This window comes from Hoplias malabaricus, chromosome 17 (genome assembly GCF_029633855.1).
Source record: "Hoplias malabaricus isolate fHopMal1 chromosome 17, fHopMal1.hap1, whole genome shotgun sequence".
NCBI classification, from domain to species: Eukaryota; Metazoa; Chordata; class Actinopteri; order Characiformes; family Erythrinidae; genus Hoplias; species Hoplias malabaricus.
The window spans coordinates 19,340,405-19,366,611 of record NC_089816.1 but is presented as its reverse complement, the minus strand read 5'-3'; the positions used below and the strand labels follow the sequence as shown (position 1 = coordinate 19,366,611).

The 26,207-nt window shown below is 45.6% G+C and overlaps 1 protein-coding gene across 2 annotated transcripts in view; it reads right to left on the bottom strand.

Annotated features, from left to right (window-relative positions):
- Window positions 1-25,247, bottom strand: part of ldb2a (LIM domain binding 2a) — a 55,123-nt gene extending 29,876 nt beyond the window's left edge. For both annotated transcript variants that reach the window (XM_066649077.1, XM_066649078.1), the window contains exons 1-2: window positions 25,091-25,247; window positions 5,147-5,249 (exon numbers count right to left, since the gene is read on the bottom strand). In XM_066649077.1, the coding sequence (XP_066505174.1) occupies window positions 5,147-5,249; window positions 25,091-25,222 (235 nt within the window). In that variant the 5' untranslated portion in view covers window positions 25,223-25,247. The remainder of the gene's footprint in view (window positions 1-5,146; window positions 5,250-25,090) is intronic.
- Between the last annotated feature and the right edge of the window lie 960 nt (window positions 25,248-26,207).

The window sequence follows — 26,207 nt, the reverse complement described above, 5'->3', positions numbered from 1 at the left end:
CTTTCTCATCCTCATCCCCGTCCTTGTCTTCATCCCCGTCCCCATCCTCGTCCCCGTCCTCATCCCCATCCCTGTCCCCATTCTCATCCCTGTCCCCGTCCCATCCTCATCCCCATTCCTGTCCCGTCCTCATCCCCATCCCCGTCCTCATCTTCATCCCTGTCCCCGTCCTCATTCCTGTCCCCATCCTCATTCCCATCCCCGTCCCTGTCCTCATTCCTGTCCCCATCCTCATCCCTGTCCCCGTCCTCATCCTCATCCCCGTTCTCATCCTCATCCCCGTCCCCATGCTTGTCCCCGTGCTGATGTCACACTCATGTAATTCCTCCCTTTGTGCCGCAATCAATTCAGGCCACACTCACATGCCTCTTTATTCCTCCTGAGTGAATTAGGACCAAGGAGAGTAGGACTCCTGCTGGGTCTGTTTAGATAACCTCACACACACACACACGCTCCTAACACAGAGTTTGCGGGGGCTAAACCTCTCCATAGAAACAGACGCACACACACACACACACACACACACACACACACAGAGACAGAGAGCCGGGAAATAAATAGATCATCAGGGAGTGAGCATTACAGGCACAGAGACAGTGTGGAGAGAGAGCGAGAGAGAGAGAGAGAGAGGAGAGAGAGAGAGAGAGAGAGAGAGAGAGAGAGAGAGAGAGAGAGAGAGTGTGTGTCTGTGCTTGTGTATGTGTGTGTGTGTGTGTGTGTGTGTGTGTCTGTGTGTGTGTGTGTGTGTGTCTGTATGTATGTGTGTGTGTGTGTGTCTGTGTGTGTGTGTGTGTGTCCTGGTCAATGGCTGAGTGTGAAAAAGGACTCTTCTCTTGTACATTATGTATGAAACGGATGTGTGGAGCTTTTGAGGTTCTGGAAGAACTGAGAACTGCCCAGTTTCACCAAAACTGGAGCAGCCCCTCCCTCGGCTGGACAGCCCCAACACACACACATGTCCACGTGTCCACGCCAGGCCCTATGGGGCCACGCAGAAAATCTCTGCAGTGTAGTGTCTTTAGATCCAGATTCATGCGTACACCACAGGACCACAACCTACGACACACATACCGGTCCATAACTAGGAGCCCCACCCACCCCCCCACCAAACAACCCCCTCACCCCACACAGAGACACACACACACACACACACACACACACACAGAGAGACACAGACACACACACACACACACACACACACACACACACACACACATACACATACACACAAACAGAGAGAGAGAGAGAGACACACACACACACACACACACACCCACACCCTGAACTGGACTGCATAGCACTCTCTCTCTCTCTCTCTCTCTCTCTCTCTCTCTCTCTCCTTCTCTCTGTTTCTCTCTCCCTCTCCCTCCCTCCTTCATTCCTTGTTTTCTCATTTCCTTCAATTAATAAACTCTCTGCACTCGTTGGCAATGGGGCTCTTTCTGGTTTAAAACACTGTCCGCGCTCTCCACACTCCTCCTCTTCCTCCTCCACCGCTCTCCTCTCACAGGTCAGGGACGTGTTTCCCCACCGCCGCCGCAACCTGGGTCCCAGCTTCCCACCCACATGCTCAAAAGAGCACAAACAGTCACGATCCTGTTGGAGGGTTTGGAGTAAAGTACACTCTCAGAAATAAAGGTACTGTACAGGAACATTACTGTCACTAAAGCTACAAACAATGTAGTGTATCTTTATACGTACAGCAGTGGTGTTAGAATCCAGTTGTGTTCCCTAAAGGTTCATTACATTATCTTCTCCAGAAGGAGAGGGGGATCTGTGTAATCTTTCATTATACAACTGTGGAGAATAAAAGAACACAATAAAAGTCCTGGAGTCCTGGAGTCCAGGTTCTTCAGAGCAGTGCAGAGTCAGGGTGTCACACTGGAACCAGGGCACACACTTTCATGGTTCTGTATGTATTGTTGGCTTGGATATGGTTCTAGGAAACACTGAGCACTGCTACTTTACAACGTGGAGAGCACCTGAGAGCACAGCTGTTCCCAGCGTGGGCTTCTCTCATCAGGTCTGGAGAGTTAGTGCTCTCCTCCAAGCGTGTTGAAAAGAAGTGGGAGCTGGTGTCATGTGCCCCTCACCACCCCTCCCTGGTCTGGACAGTGTGTGACTGGGGGGTCCTGGGTTATGGAGATGACGGCTGAGAGACTGAGACTGCGCTCAGAATCAGAGCTGGATCTGCTCTCATTTGCGGAGAGGCGGTGTTGCAGAAACGTTGCATCATGTGAGCAAACTTTCATCACACCATCCCCAAAAAAACAAGACGAGAGCTTCAGATAGAATCACTGCAGAAATAATAAGCACATATCAAGGGCAAACAGGTGGGAAACGGAGAGTTAGAGCAGAGGGCGTCGTACGGCGTCTCCATCACAAGCTCTTTACATATAAGGCAGGGTTTCACTGAACTACAAATAATAACACTGCCTTACTTTATAGCACATTGCACTCATTACCTCCTGCATAACAGGTAGAGTCTGAGAGAGAGAGACAGAGAGAGAGAGAGAGAGAGAGAGCTAAAGGGGGAAAAAGAGAGAGAGAGAGAGAGAGAGAGAGAGAGAGAGAGAGAGGGAGAGAGAGACAGAGTGGGAGAGAGAGAGAGAGAGAGAGAGAGAGAGAGAGAGAGAGAGAGAGATGGATTTTAAAAGAAGACAAAAAAAGGGTGCTGGGTGGGTGGCTAAAAGCAAAATAAGCAGAACACAGAAAGAGAGAGAGAGAAAATAAAAGTGGATGAGAGAGAGAGAGAGAGAGAGAGAGAGAGAGAGAGATGGATTTTAAAAGAAGACAAAAAAGGGTGCTGGGTGGGTGGCTAAAAGCAAAATAAGCAGAACACAGAAAGAGAGAGAGAGAAAATAAAAGTGGATGAGAGAGAGAGAGAGAGAGAGAGAGAGAGAGAAATAGACTGAGAGAAAAAGAAAATAAATAAAGGTGGATGGGATTGTGGAGGGAAGGGAAAACAGACAGATTGGGAGAGAGAGAGAGAGAGAGAGAGAGAGAGAGAGAGAGAGAGAGAGAGAGAGAGAGAGAAAAGTAATTTCGTGTGGATGAGACCAGCAATGACCCCTCCATTTCAGAAGGAAAACACGGTGATATCAGACTCTGCTCGCTGACCGCCGACGCTCCTCCATCTGAAACGTGTCCCAAGTTTTGAGGAAGTCGTGTAAATGCAGGTTTCCGGAGAAAGAAAGGAAGCTAGAAAGTGAGAGACAGCTCAGAGCTGGGGATGAAGGGTAAAGGAGGGGTGTACGAGGCCAGAGCTAAGTGAAAAGAGAGAGGGAATTGAGGAAAGAGTGAGTGAGGGAGAGAAAAAGAGTTTTAACAAGCTCTTAGTGGAAAAATGCCTTCAGTTCTATTATTACAGCCCAGTAACAGGCTTATTACAGGCTTATACATGTGTGTGATGTAATAAATCATAAACAGGGATGAAACAGGTGACACACCTCTGTGTTTATAACAGGAGCTCAGCAGGAAACCACTCATCTGCGATTAACAGCTGGACTTCGATTACTCACTGATTAAATACAACAATACTGTCTGAAACACTATACATATCAAACAACAATAAACAAATAACAACTGAACATGCAGTATGTGTGTGTGTCTGTGTGTATAGAGAGACAGAGAGAAAGAGAGAGAGAGAGAGAGAGAGAGAGAGAGAGAGAGAGAGAGAGAGAGAGATGGATTTTAAAGATGAGAATTCGAGAGATGGAGGGAACTCATTCAACTTCGATTAGACTCAGATTCAAACCCCAGACTCGACTCAGATTCAAACCCAAGACTGGACTCAGATTTAAACTTCAGACTCGATTCAAATTCAAACTTCAGACTCGACTCAGATTCAAACCCCAGACTCGACTTAATTTCAAACTCCAGATTAGACTCAGATTCAAACCCCAGAATCGACTCAGATTCAAATCCCAGACTCGACTCATTTTCAAACCCCAGACTAGACTCAGATTCAAACTTCAGACTCGACTCAGATTCAAACCCCAGACTCGACTCATATTCAAACTTCAGACTCGACTCAGACTCACAGGCCCCTCACACCGGGCCAGTCACAGTGTCCTTGATAAGAACGAGCATAAAATCTTAAACTCTGTGTCCCCTCAGTGATCCAAAACATCTCTCATCTCGCTGAAGCTCTACACGACGATGGTGGGTTACAGGACTGAGATCTAAGCGCAATCCGACAGAGTCAGGGTGGTTTTCAAACTGCACCCCCTACAGGCCCCGGCCCATGAAACCACTCAGAACTCAGGACTCAGAACTCCAGCTCCGCGAGAAGGAGCAGCTGCAGAAAAGCTGTTGTTTAACTGCAGTATTTTCAGTTTGAACAAAAAGTGTGTATTTCTGAATAAACCAGCACTACAAAGATAAGGGGTGGGGGGGTATTAAACCAGTCTGGGTTATAGTCACTCTCTCTCTCTCTTGCGCGCTATCTCTCTCTCTCTCTATACCTCTCTCTCCACAACACGCCACCTGTTCTGTATGACTAAGCAAAGGCAAAGGACTCGGCAAAGATAGACAGCACACACAGAGAGAGAGAGAGAGAGAGAGAGAGAGAGAGAGAGAGAGAGAGAGAGACAGCACACACACAGAGAGAGAGAGAGAGAGAGAGGGAGAGAGAGAGAGAGAGAGAGATTACAGAAAAGAGAATGAACAATGTAAATCAGTTCGACAGAAGCGAAAGCTAAAAGCTGAACCCACAGAGGGACGAACGAGGCAGACTCCCCCTCACCCCTCAGCTCACTGCTAACTAATGAGCTGTTAGTGCTCTCCTCCAAGTGTGTTGAGACTCCAGACGTGAGGAGAATAAAGTACAAATGGAGAGTGCTGGAGAGAGAGTAAAGATAAGGGAAAAGGCAGGCTGCCTCAGCAGGGGGAGCTACACAGTGTAGTGTACATCAAACATCACAATTTAAAAGTTTGGATACATTGTGTGAGTATTCTGAGTGTGTGTGTGTATGCTGAGTGTATGTATTCTGAGTGAGAGTGTGTCAGTGTGTGTGTGTGTGTGTGTGTATGCTGAGTGTATTTATTCTGAGTGTGTGTGTGTATGTATATTTGTATACACTGTGTGTGTGTGTGTACACTGAGTGTGTGTGTCTCTGCTTTATGAAGATAGTCAGAGTCTTACTGTATCTCTTTGGTCCATCCTCGAGGCAGAAGGAGAGGGTCAGAGTGGCGTCCTCCTCAAAAAACTCAGTGGCGAAAGCGTCCCACCACAGATTGTCGCTCTCCTGGGGAGGGACCACACACTTAATTAATGAGAGCTAATTACCCCCACCATGACCCACACTTCAACAACAAAACAGAGGAATAAAGGAAAGAGGAGGAAGACAGGCCATGGTGATAAAGTCTCTCCTCCGACTGCCCACGGAACACAATTCTGTGTCCAAATCCCACAAGCCCCACAGAAGTGTTCTCCCCCTGTCTAAACAGCACCTGTTCCTTTAAACGATAAGGAGCCGCTCGCTGTTCACCCCGACCCCGAGCGCACAGCAGTGAGGAGCAGAAGCTCTGGTTTTTAGCCGTTTTCACTCGGTTCTCTTCCTTCTACGTTCTCCTTTTCTCAGTTTTTACTCAGTGCTCTTATTTCTCATTGTGTATGTTTTGTTGCATTTAATCCTAGTCTTTGTGCTCTCACATAAACACAGGTCCAGCGTTGTAATTGGACTAACTCAGACGAGGGGGCGGGGCCAAAACAAAGTCTCTGCACTTGATATTTTATACCGTGTTTACTCATTTAGACCCTCCACAGAAAACTGACTGTGGGTCTTGTTTCACAGTGTGTGGGATGGAGGGCTCCCAATCCTCCTCCAGATCCACTCCTGATGGTGTGGGTTCATAGTCCAGTGTGTGTGTTTTTGTGTGTGTGTGTGTGTGTGTGTGTCAGTCTCCTAGCGTTGTGGGAGTTGGAGTTTGTAGTGGAAGCCTCTTTAGACAATCGCTACTGCTTCTCACTCGCGGTGCTGTTTAAGGTGGAGTGGAAATTATTTTAAAATCCTGCACACATGTCCCACACAGGAAAAATGTCACACAACTAAAAAATATAACTTTATGTTCATATTTCCACTGTCGAAAAAAAACCCCAATGCATCTCCAAAATAATAACTTTACAGGAGGAAAATATTACCTCCTCAACTCCCAGTTTCTATTGGTCATTCATCCTGAGATTTAAACAGTGTGAAGGACAGCTGCTGTGTTCAAATGATGCATTAACTAAACACACACAGATACAGGTTTGTCTTTGGGCATCAACGATATGCAAAGGAGAATTAAACATACTGCAGCCACAGTAGCTCCAGGGTTTAAAGGGTTAATCTGTAAATCCAAACGTCGCACCGCGGCCTCAACCCCACAGTCAGCGCTGCTGACAGGTGCATTAACCTCCCCCACTGCCTCACTGCGCTGCTCGGTTCTCCCGGTTCTCTCGGTTCTGTGTGTGTCTCTCACTCTCTCTGACTGACAGGACTCTGATTCCCACTGACGTTGTTTTGACGGCCGTCTCCATCTTGCCCAGCACAGATGTCCACAATTAGCACTGTCGGCTTTGTGTAATATCACACAACACTGAGGCCCAGCTCTTTAGACCCCAGCGATCCCAAGATCCCAAGCCTAGAGACCCCCAGGACCCTCAAGACCCTCGAGACCACATCTCAACTTCAGAGGGAACTGACACATCTACTACTGCTTACACAAAGACACCCATTCCCTAAGATCCTGGGAACATGACCGTTTGCTACGATCACCATTTCAGTTCTGTAGCAGCTGGATACAGCAGACTGGGGTTCAGTGCCCAGCTCAGGCAGGAATGCCACACCACGCCAGACTCTACAACCTCTGAAACAGAAGTAAAGCGGTAAATAGCTCTAGAAAAAAAAACATCTGCCAAATATAGTGAACATAAATATAGGTTTAGGGAAATGTGAACAGTGACTGAACCCGAGCAATAAAGCGCATCCACACCTCGGGAGTGGGTTCAGCTCCTCACAGAGAAAGTTAACCCCAGACGAGCCCCTGACATTTTACAACCCAGTGTCCAGGGTCAATCAGAAGACTCATCAAAGATCGTCTAAAAGAGGACGGAGTGAATACAGATCTGGGCATAATCCGTTTTAATTCTCAGTGTTTGTGAAGCTGTTTTGTGAGGTTGTAAACAGCACTCTACAAATAAATATGACTTGACTGAACCCAGTTTACACTCTCAGTCAAACTTGAGGAGAGTGATGAGGGATTAGATCAGACGTCTGGGTTGAGTCATGGGTCATGATCTGAAATGTGAGTCAAGTGTCAAGTCCTAAGGTCTAAGCTGGGAGTTAAAAATGTGAACTGTTCCTTCCTAAGTCTGAATCTTATCACTAGAATAAGGGAGTCAGGAGTCATAGGACCTGAAGTCTGGGTTAAATCCTAAGTTGTGTGATGTAATGCCTGACTCAAGTCATGAGTCAGAAGAGCTAGTGTGAGCTGGTAGCTGTGGAGTTATGAGTCAAGATTTGAAGTTAATTTAATGTTTACGTCAAATCATGAGTACTTAGAGTGGAATCCTAAATTATGAGGTCTAAAGTCTTACACAAGTCATAATCTGAAATCTGGGTTGATTCTGGAGTCATAAGATTCTGAAGTCTGAGTCAAATCAGGAGTCCTATTATCTGAGGTCTGAGTAGAGTGAGGAGTCATGAGATCTAAAGTTTGAGTTGAGTCAGGAATCATATCATCTGAAGACAGAGTCTAGTGAGGAGTCAAATCTGAAGTCTGAGTCAAGTCAGGAGTCATATCATCTGAGGTATGATTCAAGAGAGGAGTCATAATCTGAAGTCTGAGTTGAATGAGGAGTCATATCATCTGAAGTCTGAAATGAGTCAGGAGTCCTAAGATTCTGAATCTCTGAACGCGTGGTCTGTCCTGTCATGATTTATAAACTTTGACCGACTGTTTGTTTGATCTGTGTTTATTTGTGTTTGTGATATTTGACGTCTGAGGTTAGTGTGTGCGTTTATTGGAGTGTGCAGTGATTAACGTGATGCTGTAAGTGTGGAGTGTGGTCCTGACCGCTGCAGGACGAGAGGTCACTGAGGCAGCAGCTTCTACAGAAGGGCAACCAGTCAACACAGCTGGCACTGAGCATAATCACTGACCACACACACACACACACACATGAATATGACACACGCATGCACATCTGGATAACCTCATATGTGAACACAAAGGCCACGCAGCTGTGCGTCTTTAATTCCCTTGTTTTGCACATCTGCATCTGTCAGTATGAGGACAATGTTGTGTATTTTCTGAGCAGTGAGTGACTAAAAAGCTGTGACCGCTGAAGGACGACAGTGTCCAGAGCTGGACGCTAACTCTGTTCTGACCGACCCGGTCCTGAAGGTCTCAGCACTGGTTCTTCAGTTTCTGGAGTGATGGTTTAGTCTGATGGAGATGACCTTGCAGTAAGTGCTCAGGGACAACTGTAGATCTGAGCCAGAGAGCAGCGCAGAACAGCCCCACCCAGTGGTCAGAGCTGGTACTCCCACTGCTGCGTTAGCCTTTTACACTAGCGCTGACCCTGAACCAGCATTGCCAGAACCGCAAGGGGGCACTGGACCCATCACCTTTAGAAGAACTATGGGGGTGTCTCGCCACTTTCTGGTTCTGTTTCAGAGGGTCACTGTGAAAAGGAAATCTCCTTTGAACTGCTCCAGAGGCTCCCTGCACTGACCTATAGGCTTGCACCGGCCGATCGAACTCAGAGGCAACCAGTTAAAATCCTGATAACAGTTTGGGGGTGGGACATTGGAGCTGTGCACCTGCAGCTTCAGTGAGAGGACTGCGCTTGCGCACACTAATCTCTGTTCTGGTGAATGTTGTAAACGTGTAGCACCAACTACTGTCACGAATCTGTTGGGTCACGTAACATTCATTAAACGTCTGAGTCTGGAACAAATGTCTGCAGACTCCAGTCCCTGAGCAAACAGAGGTGTGAGAGCGCTGTGGTGTAAAATGATTCATTGTAGAGCCATTTTATTTTCTGTCCAAAAATCACCAGTGTTTTCACAGAGTTTCTTCTGTGATCTACGAAGGAATAAAGAACTAGGCAATACATTCAACGATGAGGAACTGAGGGGTTTGACTAATGTAGCTTCACGTCCACAACCATAACCACGATAAGGAAACAGAGAGTTAATCTCGGCAGAGTGAGGAGTTCAGATTGAGTAAAACAAGAGAACTCCTAACATTCCACATGTAACTTTTGTTTCATATGGAGCTCAAAACATCCAGCCACTTGTGTGTTCCTCCAACTCAGAGGGGTACAACACCTCTCTCCTTCTCTCTCTCTCTCTCTCTCTCTCTCTCTCTCTCTCTCTCTCTCACCATTCTCTCCCAGCCCTCCCTGCCCTTTTCTCCTCCACCTCCAAATTTCTCCTGAGGTTTGCCAAAGCTTCAGGGTCAGCATCAACCCTCTCTCTATCTCTCCCTCTCCTTCACTTTCTTTCTCTCTCTCTCCCTCTCCTTCTCTCTCTCTCTCTCTCTCTCTCTCCCTCCCTCTCTTTCTCTCTCCCTTTCCTTCTCTCTCTCTCCCCCTCTCTCTCCCTCTCTCTTTCTCTCTCTCTCCCCCTCTCTCTCCCTCTCTCTTTCTCTCTCTCTCTCTCTCTCTCTACCCCCCCATCTCTCTGTTGGATGCTTTCAGGGGAACAACTGCATTCAACAAAGCCTAAAAAATGAACCCTGGTTTTCTCTCTATTTTTTTCTTTTTTTCCCAAAGCCTGTCCCTCCACAAACTGCCCTGTGTGTAGACCCCCGGACGCTAAGTGGTTCTCCTCACACTCCTGTGTTTGTGTGTGAGTGTGTGTGTGTGTGTGTGTGTGTGTGTGTGTGTTTATATCTGTGCTAGCTCAGCTTATTCCTCGCCAGCTTCCTCTGAGAGAGCTCAGGCCCTGCGTGTGCCACTGGTCAAGGTTAACATCATTATGCTTTGATTATTAATGATGCTGCCGGCCACTCGGCTGGAATCGAGAGTGAGTTCGCTGCTGAATGGGCAGAGGGTTCGGAGAAACACACCCGGCTCATTCTACACACCACATCAACATCAGAGAAAAGGCCTTGTCCCAAACCACAACTGCTGCGAGAGTCGTGAGATCCAGCTGTGCTGAGTAACGTGGTTATGGCCACTGCACACACTACACAAGGTTAAACTCTAATGAATCATTTTACCAAATTTGGCCATAATTCACTGGTTTTTACTGAGTGTAGTGATGGGTTAGAGGTATTATTATTATTATTATTATTATTATTATTATGGTACACACATACACACACACGCACACACACACAGAGCTCCTGTTTTGCGTCTCTCTGAATCTTTTACTTTCATCAAAATGACACTGAGAAATAATAATAAAGTAAAAAAAAAAAAAAAAAAAAAAAAAAAAACTGGTTTCCTCTGGCAGGTTTTTCATAACACACTACACATTTATATCACCCCCAGAAATATAAGGAATCATTAGCATTTTATTTTATTGTTGTGATTAAGTTTTTAATCGATAGAGACGTGTAAAATAAATGTAATTCCTCTGTGCTGATCTTCCCCTGAATCTAATAGAATACACCACACTCCTCACAGACAGTTACCTGGAGGAAACCCATGCAGACACAGGGAGAACACACCACACTCCTCACAGACAGTCATCCGGAGGAAACCCATGCAGACACAGGAAGAACACACCACACTCCTCACAGTCACCCAGAGGAAACCCACGCAGACACGGAGAACACAGCATACTCCTCACAGTCGCCCGGAGGAAACCCACGCAGACACAGGGAGAACACAGCATACTCCTCACAGACAGTCACCCGGAGGAAACCCACGCAGACACAGGGAGAATACACCACACTCCTCACAGACAGTAACTCGGAGGAAACCCATGCAGACACAGGGAGAACACACCACACTCCTCACAGTCACCCGGAGGAAACCCACACAGACACACGGAGAACACAGCATACTCCTCACAGTCGCCCGGAGGAAACCTACGCAGACACAGGGAGAACACAGCATACTCCTCACAGACAGTCACCCGGAGGAAACCCACGCAGACACAGGGAGAATACACCACACTCCTCACAGACAGTCACCCGGAGGAAACCCATGCAGACACGGGGAGAACACACCACACACCTCACAGACAGTCACCCAGAGGAAACCCATGCAGACACAGGGAGAACACAGCATACTCCTCACAGACAGTAACCCGGAGGAAACCCACGCAGACACAGGGAGAACACACCACACTCTTCACAGACAGTCTCCTGGAGCGGGACTCAAACCCACAACCTCTTAAATCCAGGTCTGATCTAGATTCTGTTCTCCTGAGCCCAGAAAAGCCTGTGAAGTCCAGTTTCTCCGGTTTGTTTCAGTGAGTGTAGAGTGGTATGCTGTGGTCATTCCCAGTGAAATCTCTGGGTTTAGCATAAACCTGAAAAAGACAAGTCCTGCTCTGTCCACGAGTCCTCGCTCGTCACTGTCTGAATAATAACAGTGTGCTGTGCACTAACAGCTCGATATCTCTTCAGAGGTCCATTGATGTGAGAGTTTGAGTCGAGACAGTCTAGTGTTATGGTCGGCAGACGAAGAGAATACACTCCGAGAACTCATTGATCTCCTCACAACAGAACTTCCAACACACACACACACACACACACACACAGCCAGGTTTTAAATATTCAGAACCCAATTTTGTCTCTCCATTTTTGTCTTTTTAATTCATACAGTTTAAACAGATCAAAAGAAAGCCTGAAAAATGACTTTAAATGAACTCTGGTTCCATCCACCTCCATTAATGCCACTTTTCCACTGCATGGCCCCTCTGCGACACAACTCCACTCGACTATTTTACATTTCCATCAGCTCCTGTTCTGGAAGCGGGTTCTTGTTTAGTGGCTGTTCTCTCGTGGTTCAGAGCGAGCCGAGTAGGGACTAAACCGTGGTGTGTAAACCTTGCAGAGCGCTGATTGTCCAGAGAGAGTCGTCACTCTATGCTACGCAACGCAGACGTCCAGCACCAACTCTCCATCTGTAAAATCTCCAGCTGCAGCAGAGATCACGTTTGTTTTTATCCGACTCACAATGGCAGCTCGTAAAATTACGCCGTGGTCTTTTAAAGAGGTTCAAACGATCCTTGGATCGGTGGCCGACGAAAGAATCCAGCGAGAGCTGGACGCTGCAACAAGGAAGGAACAAACTCTACTGATCTGTCTGAACTGATGACGGAGCTGTGTTCAGTCCCAAACAACAACAACAACAACAACACGCCAATACACCATGAGTAAACACTGCTTAATGTTACTGCCGCAGTTGTTGTGGTTTCCAAAGCCCACTGTTCAACCTCAGAGAAGGGTTTAGAGACGACACCAGATATATTTCAGGGCGGAGCAGTGGGAGTGACGAAGGTGAAAATGCAAAAGTGCAGCAGCAGAAGAAGATATTTTGAGTAGGAAAATCAACACAATGTGTAAAGTGGGTGTCCACCTTTTGCATACAATAGGTGTGTCCTCTATATGGAACTATTTGAGGACAGAGGACATGAAGTGTGTTTGTGTTCATATAATACCCCTCAGTGCTCAGGACACATTATTTGTTTGGTTTAAAACAGAGCAGAATTATCTCAAAAGAACACAGGAATGCAGAGAAAGTCAGTGTGAGAAAATTACCTGCGATAAACAGCCGCACATCACTCACACACACACACACACACACTCACACAAACACACACAGAGCCAGAGATAATATATGGAAGCTAAAGAAACCACAAACATCAATTACATTACTTGATCTCGGCACTAATTACTGTTATAACTTAATTGCTACAGGATTGTACCGATCTTCGACAGCAGCGTCTGTATTCGACTGAAGCTGTGAATTAAAGGATTCCATTTATCTGTAAGATAATCTACACTGTCACAATCAATGGCCAATCAGATCAGGCATTTGCACCAATTAACACTGTTTAATGGCTCAGTGGACCCCCGCAGATGATATCGACGGCCCCTCGGCGAGAGGAGGTGAGGGCTTCTGACTTCAAACCATCAATACACCAGCCCTAAACCCACCAGGAAGGAGAGAGAAAACCTTCCCCCGCAGGGCGTTCCAAGAGAGGAGCTGGATGTTACATTTTTTTACTCGTTATTACTGCTCTATTACAACTTTATACTTTATACAGCGCTGTGCACCTGAGACAATAAACATCAATTAATATCAGAATAAACCGACACCATTGTTCCAGTGAGTGTGTGTGTGTATTTAACCCTTTCCACATCTCTCCTCATTGTCACTCCAGGGACCTGGAGGTTGTGGGTTTGAGCCCCGCTCCAATAACACACGTTGGCAGGTGTATTGGAGACTCAAAAGTGTCCGTAGGTGTAAGTGTGTGTCACCCTGTGATGGACTGGCGCCCCCTCCAGGGTGTGTTCCTGCCATGCGCTCAGTGATTTGGGGTGTGCTATAGCTGTGTGCTACAGAGCAGCACTAGTCGCCTGGGAATGAAGTGCTGCTCTGATGACGTATCAGGGTGTTGAAAGGTCATCCCATTTCACAGGGGGAGATTTTAACCACTGTGCCCTGTAACTCAGCTCCAAGGGGCGAGAGGACTCTCAGAAACAAGGGGGAGGGGGATTAGAAATGGGAATCACCCACAGATGTGCGCTGATAGAGACGGTGGTGGCGTGGGCGATAGATCACAGTCTTCAGCTGCCACCGGAGACGAGGGGATCACGTCTTCTCTTCTGATTGCGGCTGTCTCCTCTCGTGGACTGATAGTGGGCTTTGATGTACAGCATGCTGATCACTCCTTGAGGACCCCAGGTGAACTAACACAGGCGTCTGCGCCGCTCGCCTGAAGATAAAGCCGTATTGATTGGGCCGTCTGAAGGGATTCATCAATGTGCCAATGGCGCCTCTCGACCCAGTCACCGCACTGCCGGGGCCAAGCAGTCGGGATTTATGGGAAATCCAGGGGCTTAGAGAGACAACGGCATCCTGTAGCCTTCGGTAAATAATAAGAGTGAACAGTTTTTACAGGATGATCTCTCACACAGGCCAAACCCTCAACATGCTCTCCGCACATGCAGCTCAAAGCAGTAGATTTTCTGCATGAGACATGCTCTCTCAGCGTGAGATGAAACATGTTGGGGGTGGAGCCTGTGCAGTGCCTGCCGGAGTATCTCTGGAACATTTCCTGCTGCGTTCTCACATGCGGCAACTCAGATTTCACCAGGAGGCTTTACCAGGACACGAGGAGAATAAAGTCCGGCTAATGTCTGGGAGGAATTCTGCTGGTCGCTTTCACACACACACACAGCTCCTCCGGGAAAACTCCGGAATATTCCTGGATTACAGCGTAGGTGTGAAATGGGCTTTAAACACATTTAGAAAAAAGTCAAGAAGGAGGTAGGTCTGTCATGAAAGTGATCGATATATTGTCCTAGAAATAATTGTGATAAACGATATTATTGTTATTTTAACACCGTTTTATGCCACTCATATCATGATAATACAAGAGCAGAATAATGTAGTAATATTTTTATTTTTATATATTAATGACAGCCTCAGAATCATTGTGATGCTACACTGAGCTGTAATAGAGCCTTTGTCACTGCTACTCTGAGCTCAGCACTGTAAACACGACACTATGTACCTTTGGAGGAGGGTAGAAAACCACCCCCAACTCCTGATTTCTCTACAGTGCTATAAAAATGAATTACACTAGGGGGAACCCCAGGAACCAAACCAACCAAAAACGTCTATGAGGAATGAAATTTTAGCAAATAGATTAATTCATTCATTCATTATCTGTAACCCTTATCCAGTTCAGGGCCACAGTGGGTCCAGAGCCTACCCAGAATCATTGGGTGCAAGGCAGGAATACACCCTGGAGGGGGCACTAGTTAGCAAATACATATTTATTTAAAATATTCAGACATTCTAATTGTAATTTAAGAAAATATTTAAATATCCTAAATAAGTAAAATATAAATCAAATTAAATCACTCTTTTTTAAACAAAACCACATATCGGCTCCAAAACAAAGACCAGAGAGAACCAGAGAAAAGAGTGAGCGGCTGAAACACCTGTGATGCTCACTCTCATGTAAACAAACACAGAGGGTGCTATCGAGGTCAGGTGAGCTGAGGTGAGTTTGGCGCCGAGCTCCATCCTCTGTCCTTTACTGACTCTGTGGGAGCGTTTGGGGACTGAGGAGACTCAGTGCTGAAGGTTTGTGAGTGGAGTTCTCACTTGATATGAAACTCCACCTGCTCCACAGTCTGTGGTCACCACCTTCTTCTCTTCATAACAACCACAGGAGACGGATCTGGACGCAGGCCACTCACGCTCACGCACTCTGGGTCAATGGAGACATGCTGTTGGAGCACACGCAGAATGAGGTGTTTCATGCTCGGCTTCTTTTCAACAGCTTTCTCTCCTTCACTGGCCTTTGCTTTGTTGTTGTTTCAGAGGTGTGTGTGTGTGTGTGTCCATGAGCATGAGAAGGTTGAGCGTCCATAATAGGAATTATGCAGATGAGCGGAAACAGCAGAAAGGTTGTGTCCTTCAGGAGTTGTTCACAGGTCGGTTTACTTTGAAAGCCTCGTCTACCGCTCCGTAGTTTTACTTTTACACACTTCCTTTATGTCTCTGTGTGAATGACACAAATGTGGTGTGTGTGGATACTCTGTGTTTAGGTGTGTATGTGATGAGTTGGGGATTAAACTGTGCTACAGGTGAAACCAGAGATGCACAATGAGCCCTGGACCATATCTGTGTCAGCTGCTATTCACCCTGAAGAACAAGCAGCATCATTTTATCTACTTCTCCACAGTGGAACACAGTTCTGGGTCTCCGTCTACGGGACACAGGAGCAGGGGCAGGGAAGAAGATGCCTGTCCAAACAGCCTGTGATAAACACACTAACGATCATATGATCCTCATTCTACCCCCAGTGCTTTTCACAGCAACCTCAGGTTGTAGTTAGATGTGGTATTTGATGGTATCAAAGATGCTGTAACAGCAGGAACCCTCTCTGAGTGACAGGGAGGAAGCGAGGGATGATCATGGGTGATGTGAGGATTTTCTGTGTCTGTTTATTACACGTCTGTTGTGACTGGTGCATTATCGTGTTATTACCTCACGACACGGGTCAAGAGAAGTGTGCAGCGGCGTCAGACTCTCTCCGGTCCAAACAAAACACGGTGGCCCTGTCTTGTCCGTGGGCTTTTATTATAAAACAAAAAGGGTTAAAGGGGGCACTGCCTGATATCTGATAGATTACATTCACAACACAGCAGCGGAGAAAACAAGGATTGTTTGAAACAATAAGGTGGTGGAGAAGCTGGCAGGATGCTCAGACAATAGTCCCACCTTTTTCCTGCGACTTTCCCACAGTTCCTTCCAGGCTGCAATGTTGGGCTGATAACACAAAGAGGGATCGCCCATTTTCACCCAATTCCTGTTTTCAATTGCTTTTCTTTTTCGTCTTTTTGTCGCCGTCCAGAGCCAGGGCTTTATTTTCTGCTGTATTTGTATTTGCACCACAGTGTATGAGACTTGATTGACAGCGACAGAGCAGTGCTCTGATATTCTCTAATAATTAGCATTACTATTGAAACAGTTAATACAATTGATAATAGCCCCACACAATTAATCACATATTAATTGAAATCATGATTTCGGTCTCTGCAATTACGCTGTGGTGAAAGGCAGCAATTAATGCATTTATGCAGCAACGTCCTCGCCGCATCGTAATCACGCGCTCAGCTCCACGCCCCAGCGACAGAACTAACACATCCCCGGAGTTTGGACAGAGTCTGTTCAGAAGAGAAACACAAACACACCCTCAGCAGGATCCAGACTGATTGTTTTTATTGTAAATATTATTATTGCAGATTTATTATTTGTTTTTATTATACGCTTATTAAACTGTAAACCAATTATAGAGGAAATATTATGAATATATCAAGTACTCAGTGCATGTTCACATTAAAATGTCAATCTGGAGCCCACCAACCCACACACTGTGAAACAAGACCCCAGTCAGTTTTCTGTGCGCTGCCTGAGTCTGAAAACACAGGATAAAATGAGCTGCTCTGATCCTGCGCCGTTTCTGACATCAAGTGCAGAGACTTTAGAAGGGCCCCGTCTGTCCAATCACAGCACTGGACCCGCGTTTATGTGAGAGCGCAAAGATGAGGTTAAACGCAGCAAAACAGACACAATGAGCGCGGAGAAATAAGAGCACTGAATAAAAACGGAGAAAACAGAATGAAGAAAGAGAACTGAGTGAAAACTGCTAAAAACCAGAGTTTATGCTCCTCGCTCCTCACTGCTGTGTGCTCAGGGTCGGGGTGAACAGCGAGCAGCTCATTATCATTTAAGGAACAGGTGCTGAAAGCGGGCGTTCTGAACAGGGCTGTTTACACATGGGGAGAACACTGCTGTGGGGCTCGTGGGGTTTTGACACAGAACTGTGTTACACTGTGGAGAAGTGGGGGAGTATGGCACCTTTAAGTGACAACCAGAGCTGGAGGAGTCTGTTCACATCTCTCAGCCCCAAACAATCCACCCGTTACCTGCCATGCTCAAAATCAATTAAACATCAGGTGTTACAAATGATCATGATCTGTCCAACGCCTCACCGTTCAGAGGCAACAGCAGCTATAATAGGACTGTGGAGAAGTGGCATTGATTGGTTTATCTGTGAGAGACTCTGGGAGTGAGTTGCTCTTCAGCAAAATGCATTATCGATCGGGTTCAGATTGGGATGGAGCATCATCGGCAACCTGCGCCGCTCTTTTACATAAACGCATCCCATTCCACAGCCATTAGACCAAGATTCATAAAGCACTGCTTCCATTTGTTTGCGTCCTCTTGACCTCTCTCTCTCTCTCTCTCTCTCACTGCTCCCTCTTCTCTTTGCCTCCCTCTCTCTCCCCCTCCATCTGTGAATATTAATGAGCACTATGCTAATGAGCTTACAAGAGCCTGGGGTCGACAAGACTCCTCCTCTGAATGTTAATGCCCTGGCTCATTTGCATATTTCTCCTGCGTTATAGGTACAGAACCATGCTTGCTGCAGTAGCAGCCTTTACTCTTTAGACTGGGTGCTCTGGGAACATTGCTGTGAGGATCTGATGGCATTAAGGTACAAGAGCAGGTCCTTAGGCTCCTCCCAGAAGTCCAGAGAACCCAGTTCCTCAGTGAAACCCACAGACCTCGGCCCTTAACACTTTGCATATCAGTTGCACATCAGATCTTTCCATATGCAAAGCAGACTGACTGTTACAGCCGAGCTCTGTGTCCTCAGAGGGACGCAGTAGAGAATAATTCTGATGAGGTTTCAGTGTTTCTCCTTCATTAAGCTGTAAACAAAGGTGTTTAGAGACTTCTGGTGTGAAGTGATTGAGTGTGAAAAAACCTACAGACTCTTTAATTCCTGTGGTGGTGAATGGAACCAGACGTCCCTGTGTTTTACTCAAATATTCCTCCCCCTGCGTCAACGTCAGTGAACCTAGACACATCCTCTCAGGTCTTTATGGATTTCTGATGATAAGAAAATAGTTGTCCACGACCGGGGAATAATATCCAGAGTCTCTCAGAAACACATTTTTTCTTAATTTATTTACATTTTTAAATATAATTAATGTCATTGATTTAATTTTGGTTTTAATTTATATAATTTTCTTTTTATTTTAAAATGCATTTTTATACATTTTAATTACTGTTTAATTTCTATTTAATACTGTTATTTTTAAAATGTATTTATTTTTTATATAAGCACATTTTCTTCACACTCCCTTACACACACTACTTTATTAAAAAATGCATAATTTTATTTTACTATATTTATTGTAATTATATATAATTTTATTATATAAACCCAAATATTGAGAAGATTATTCTAAAGAAGGTGCAGAGTAGTGTACTTCACTGACACTAAATCTGATCCAAACAAGTGCAGTGATCAATGTCTGAAAACACCTTCAAAATAGGCGAAAAAACAAAAGCAGAAGTTTGTAATCTCTTAAAGATGATAAACACATCAGACGAGGAGGAAGAGGAGGAGGGGGTGGCAGTGTGTTTCCGCGGTAAAAGCCACTCTCTGTAAACGTAAGTAGCCAAGTTAGGCTTGATTCCTCACTGTCTGCTGGGCTTTATCACATAAAGCTGATGATGAATGACCACAGCGACGTCTCGCTCTTACAACCAGCTCTAAATTACCACAGGCTTCATAAGCACATTAGCGCTCCGGGCTAATAAACAGCGCACTGATTGCTAGCGCGATATTAGCAGCACCACGGCATGATTAGGCCGCAGTGGCCGTGTCCCTGTTCCTGAGATCTCTCGTAGGAAGGTTTGGGAGACGTGGAAGCTTTAACTGTGGCGTGTCATGTGCCACGTGCCTCTGCTCCTCTCTAAATGTGTGTCAGAGCGTCGTGCCATGCTCGCGTGCGCTTCTGTTCGGCGGAGATGAAGGACGCGTGGTCAACGGCCAGGAACCGAGAGTTTGCTTTGCATAAACACCTCAGTGACTTCATTTATTCCCGTCTGCAGTTTTCTCTTTCTCTCCTCTCACTCTTAACCGAGTAAACTGCCCTCGCTGTTTCTTAAAGTGATCGCCTGCATGTGTGTGTCTGTGTGGCGGCTCGCTAACACGCTTCCCGGCCAGATTCATCAACGCTCCTCAGTGAAATATCTTATCGAGATCCATCACAGCGAGGAGATTTAATCTGAGCGAGAGCGGAGGCGATAAAGGAGCTCGGAGGAGAAGATTAAAATGACATATTGAGCCTGTGTTTACGTTAGCCTGCTTGGTAAGTGCCGTTTGGAAGTGGAAGTCTTCAGGGGCTTAGGCCATGGCTCATGCATTATTCATGATGTTGTGGCACTGCATCTCAGCAACACAGCCCTCAGCTCTCAGTCCAGTCTACATCCTACAGCCTACTGTCCACAGTCCTAATCCTACCGTCTACTCTCAAAGAAAACGGTATGGTACAGGTACATTATTGTATCTTTAGAGGTACAGCAGTGGTGTTAGTGTCCAGTTGTGTCCCCTAAAGGTTCATTACATTCTCTTCTCCAGAAGGAGAGGGGGAATCGCTGTAATCTTTCATTATACAACTGTGGAGAATAAAAGAACACAATAAAAGTCCTGGGGATGAAACGAGGCGAATGACATCAACACAACTTTAACATCTACAGTTAATATAGAGTAAGGTACAGTTCTCTTCCTAATTAAAGGTACAGTATATGTTCACTTGAGGGCATCACCATAAAGGCTACAGTCTACTTACTGCCCTGAGGTCAAACCCTATACAGTCTACTCTCCAGAGCCACCAGCCTACAACCTACACTACACAGTCCAAAGCTTACAGTCCACAGTCTATCATCTGCAGCCCTCACCTCACAGAACCATCTACAACCTACAGTCTAAATTCTACAGTCTAAATCCTACAGTCTAAATCCCATAGTCTAAATCATACAGTCTAAATCCCACATTCTAAATCCCAGTCTAAATCCCACAGTCTAAATCCTACAGTCTAAATCACACAGTCTAAATCCTACAGTCTAAATCCCATAGTCTAAATCCTACAGTCTAAATCCCACAGTCTAGTCTAAATCCTACAGTCTAAATCCCACAGTCTAGATCCTACAATTTAAATCCCATAGTCTAAATCCTACAGTCTAAATCCCACAGTCTAGTCTGAATCGCACAGTCTAAATCCCACAGTCTAGATCCTACCGTTTAAATCCCAGTCTAAATCCCACAGTCTAAATCCCACAGTCTAGTCTAAATCCTACAGTCTAAATCCCACAGCCTAGATCCTACAGTTTAAATCCCAGACAAAATCCTACAGTCGAAATCCCACAGTCTAAATCCTACAGTTTAAATCCCAGTCTAAATCACACAGTTTAAATCCTACAGTCTAAATCCCACAGTATAAATCCTACAGTTTAAATCCCACAGTCTAAAGCCTACAGTTTAAATCCCATTCTAAATCCCACAGTCTAAATCCTACAGTCTAAATCCCACAGTCTAAATCCTACAGTTTAAATATCAGTCTAAATCCCAGAGTCTAAATCTTACAGTCCAAATCCTACAGTCTAAATCCCACAGTCTAAATCCTACAGTCCAAATCCCACAGTCTAAATCCTACAGTTTAAATCCCAGTCTAAATCCCACAGTCTAAATCCTACAATCTAAATCCCAAAGTCTAAACCCTACAGTCCAAATACCACAGTCTAAACCCTACAGTCCAAATACCATAGTCTACATCCTACAGTCCAAATCCTACAGTCTAAATCCCACAGTCTAAATCCTACAGTTTAAATCCCAGTCTAAATCCCACAGTCTAAATCCTACAGTTTAAATCCCAGTCTAAATCCCACAGTCTAAATCCTACAGTCCAAATCCCACAGTCTAAATCCTACAGTTTAAATCCCACAGTCTAAATCCCACAGTTTAAATCCCAGTCTAAATCCCACAGTCTAAATCCTACAGTCTAAATCCCACAGTCTAAATCTTACAGTTAAAATCCTACAGTCTAAATCCCACAGTCTAAATCCTACAGTTTAAATCCCAGTCTAAATCCTACAGTCCAAATCCCACAGTTTAAATCCCAGTCTAAATCCCACAGTCTAAATCCTACAGTCTAATTCCCAGTTTAAATCCCAGTCTAATTCCCAGTTTAAATCCCAGTCTAAATCCCACAGTCTAAATCCTACAGTCTAAATCCCACCGTCTAAATCCTACAGTTTAAATCCTACAGTCTAAATCCCAGTCTAAATCCTACAGTTTAAATCCCAGTCTAAATCCCACAGTCCAAATCATACAGTCTAAATCCTACAGTTTAAATCCCACAGTCTAAATCCTACAGTCAAAATCCCACAGTCAAAATCCTTCAGTCCAAATCCCACAGTCCAAAGTAGGGCAGGACAATAATTCAATATCAATATTTATCACAATATAAAATGTTTTAATAACAACTATATGATTTTTAAACATATTTTCAATATTTCAGTACAAATTATTTACAGCATCTGTCACTGACTGACAGTCATTAGGGGGCACTGTTGTCAGTTCAGCACTCAATTTAAAATTTATTTTAAAAATATTAATATTGACAAAGCAGAGAGGTTTATATTTGAGGGTGATATCGTGTTTCTTGTTTCTTCTTGGAGGTTTTTCAGTGGATTTTATACTGTTCATATCGATATTGGAATCACATCAACCAGTTAAAAATATATCCAGTTTACAGCCTACAAGCTACACTCTTTTAAGTGTGCACAGCCCTCAGCTCTCAGCCCACAATGCTACAGCCCTACAGTCCAAAACTGACAAATAGCAGCCCAGATTAAACAGTCCGCAGTTTACAACCTTCAGCCTGTAGTTTACTGTCCACTGTCTACAGTCCACAGTCAAAATCTCCTCACAGTCCCACCCCCTCCATCTGTAAACACTGCAACCATCTACGTTCTTATTAAAGGAGCCATGCTCTTATTTAAGGAGCCATGCTCTTATTTAAGGATGCATCAGGTCAGCGGTTCAGTCGTTCATCACCTCGGCGGAGCGCAGCCGTGCTCCAGGATAATCTGAATTAGAGCTTTGTGGAAATCATGATTATTCCGAGCAGTGTTTTATTTTCTTTAAGCTCCAGGGGTCAGCGGTGTTAAACAGCTCAGGGTAAACACTTAACATCAGCCTCAACACAGAGCTGAGTGGTTCGCTCAGTGTCCAGGACACAAACATTTACAATTATGGATTTTACACCTTTCCCTGAATAGACTTTACACATTCCAGCTCGAGTGAACACACACCTTTATCACTCCCTGTGTTTAAAAGTGACCAAAGGCTTTTCATTCCTTAAGAGCTCACTCTCTCTGGGAGCGGAGCGCAGTGAGACTCAGTTTCCAAGCCCTGTTTTATTAGTTTAAATTTCCCAAAGACAGCGTTGAATAATGTAGGATGTAATTAACATTGCAGCTTGTGAATTTTGAAAATAGCAGCCATTCAAAGTGCAGTTTAGAGATAAATAATATTCCTCTCTGTCCCTGAGCTGCAGCGTGGGATCAGACCGGTCGCTGAGGCTAAAGCACAGGTTCATCACGTAAAAGCCATTGTGACATTTGGTCACTTCAGCTCAGCATTCAGCTCTGCCACATACTCCACATACTCACCTGTCTGTCTGTCTGTCTGTCTACCTATCTGTCTGTCTGACTGACTGTCTGTCTCTGTGTCTGTCTGACTGTCTAACTGACTGTCTGTCTGACTGTCTAACTCTCTGTCTGTCTGACTGACTGTCTGTCTGATAGTCTGTCTGTCTGTTTGTCTGACTGTCTAACAGACTGTCTGTTGGTCTGTCTAACTGTCAGTCTGTGTAACTGTCTGTCTAACTGACTGTCTGTCTGAGTGTCTGTCTGTCTGCCTATCTGTCTAATATTAATTTTACACAAATACTGTGAGACATCACTCCTCCAGTCCTGGAGCTGCTGAACACAGTGAACTCTCCTGATTATTCAGACTGTGTTGGACATTTCAGAAAAGACGAAATAATCACAGAGAAAAGTGACACACAGCCCAGAAAACACATGACACCTTCAAATGAGAAGAAAATTACAGCAGCACTCTGTGTGTGTGTGTGTGTGTGTGTGTGTGTGTGTGTGTAAGTGTTTGTGTATGTACTATGAATATATCACATTGTGGGGACCTGATAAATGATTACAGTTTAAACTGAAGACATGTTTAAGGTGAGGGTTAGTGTTCTGCTGGAAGTAGTTTGGGTTCATTTTAAAGTTCGGGTTGTGTTTGAGGATACGTTTAGAGTGGTATTTATGATTATTGCTAAGATATGCCTTGAGAAAATGTGTGTGTGTGTGTGTGTGTGTGTGTGTGTGTGTGTGTGTGAAAGAGAGCGAAGAGAGAGAGAGAGAGAGAGAGAGAGAGAGAGAGAGAGAGAGAGAGCAAGACAGAGAGAGAGAGACCTGGACTAAGTTCCTAATCCCGAAAAAACAAACACAAGAAAATTCATCATCCAAATGACCACTGTCCAAAAAAAAAACCACTAACACATTCACCCAGTCACTCACACACTGTGGGATGGTTGGGGGCACTACCTGTGGTGTGTGGCCTAGAACCGAAAGGCGGTTCATTATTATTCCTGTGAAAACTACCTCATTTTCATTGTGGAACCCCAGCCCTTCAAGGTCCACACCCTTGGCGCCGCACAGCTGCAGACATCTGGTTCCGAGCATCTCCGCCACCACTCACGAAACCCGCACCGGAATTCCAGGGTCACGCAGAGTGGCCTCACAAAGAAGAGCACACGCGCCCCACACACCACTGCTTCAACAGAATTTGCCCCGTCAAACAACGCAGAACCATCGGCTCAAATCATCAGGGCGAACCATCGGGCGTCTGTACAGAACCGAACAGAGAGTTCTCAAGTCGTCTGTACAGAACTGAACAGAGGGTTCTCAGGGGTCTGTACACAACCGAACAGAGGGTTCTCAAGTCGTCTGTACAGAACCAAACAGAGGGTTCTCAGGGGTCTGTACAGAACCGAACAAAGGGTTCTCAGGGGTCTGTACTGATATAAAAGTTTGGCTCACAAGGTTCTGTTCAGTAATATAAGGTTCTTAGAATTCTGAGAAGCAATAACAAGAGGGTTCTCAAGGTTCAGTGAAATAATATACAGGTTCTGTGCAGTGATAAAAAGAGGGTTCTCGGGATTCTGTAGCAAAAATAACAAAATAATTTCAACAAACACAAAAAGTAGAAAAAGAAGACGTATTTAGTGGTGTGTTTGGTTCTGAAAAGAGGGTTCTGAGGGGAACCGCTGCTGGTGCCACTCAGAATCATGTCTCAAAGAGAAGAGTCTATTCACACAGCAGAGAACCACGGTTCTGGTGAGAAACACTAACCCTAACTCTGCCGTTCCGCAAACAAGACCCAAATAAACAAATACACAAACAACAATCAACTTCGGTCACGCAACAACAACACCACACACACACACGCAGGCAGCCCACGCGCTCGCTCACCTCCGTGCGGGACTGCAGGCGCTTGTTGAGCTCGTAGATGCGGTACTCGGGCTGCGCGGAATACGGAGAGTGTCTCCGGTAAAACGGGGCGAACGGGGACGAGTAGAAGGGGTCGTGCGGGGGGTTCGACATGGTGGCGGCGTGCAGCGCGCGCGGCGAGCGCCTGCGAAAGAGAAACAGCAGCACACGCTCAGAACTCTCTCTCCTCCCTCTCTCTCTCTCTCTCCCTCTCTCTCTTCCCCCTCCCTCCTCCTCTTCCCGAGCTCTCATTGGTCGAGGGCTGCCGAGGTGAGCGTGGCCACCACAAAATGCTGAGAGCGCTCCGAGCTCGTGCATGTATCCACAGAGTGTGGAGAACCTAACGCGCAGGTTCTAGATCATTAGGAACACGTATGTTTAAGTGTGCAGGGAGCTGTACCAGGATCAGTGTCTAACAGCCAGAAAAATCAGGAGAGGAACCAAGAAAAAAACAAATAAACAAAGACTCAAGAGAGAACCGAGTGAGGCTCAGAAATAAAACTCTATAAGAGCATTAAGAGGAACCAGTGTTGGGAAGAAAACTCTCTATCGACTCTTTTCTGCTGCATGGAACCTGCTCGCCTAGGTTCTTCTGCTTTTCCACCAGCCAAGTCTGGTCCTGCTCATGGAACCGGGTTCTTGTTTAGTTCCTGTTCTCTTACGGTTCCAGCTGAGCCGAGTAGGTACTAAATGTGAGGTGTAAACCCTGCAGAGCTCTGATTGGCCAGAGACATGTCAATCACCAGGAAACACAGAGCTCCAGCACAAACTCACCGCTTGTAAAATCTCTGAATTTACAGCAGCTTTCACATTAGTTTTTAACCGACTCTCAGCAGCGGCTTGTAACATTCCCCTGAGGGGTTTCTGAAGAGGGTCAGACGCTCCTTGGGTCGGTGGCTGAGGAAAATCTCCAGCGAAAGCCGAACGTGACGAAAACTGCTCTGTGAGAACTGGGGGCGGAGCCGTGTTCAGTCCAAACGACAACAACAACAAGCCACACAATGAGGAAACAGCACCTGACTTTACCGCCACCGCTCTTGTGGTTTTCAAAGCCTGTGCGTCCCGTTAGAGACGAGGTTTTGTGATGTCACTGGCTCTA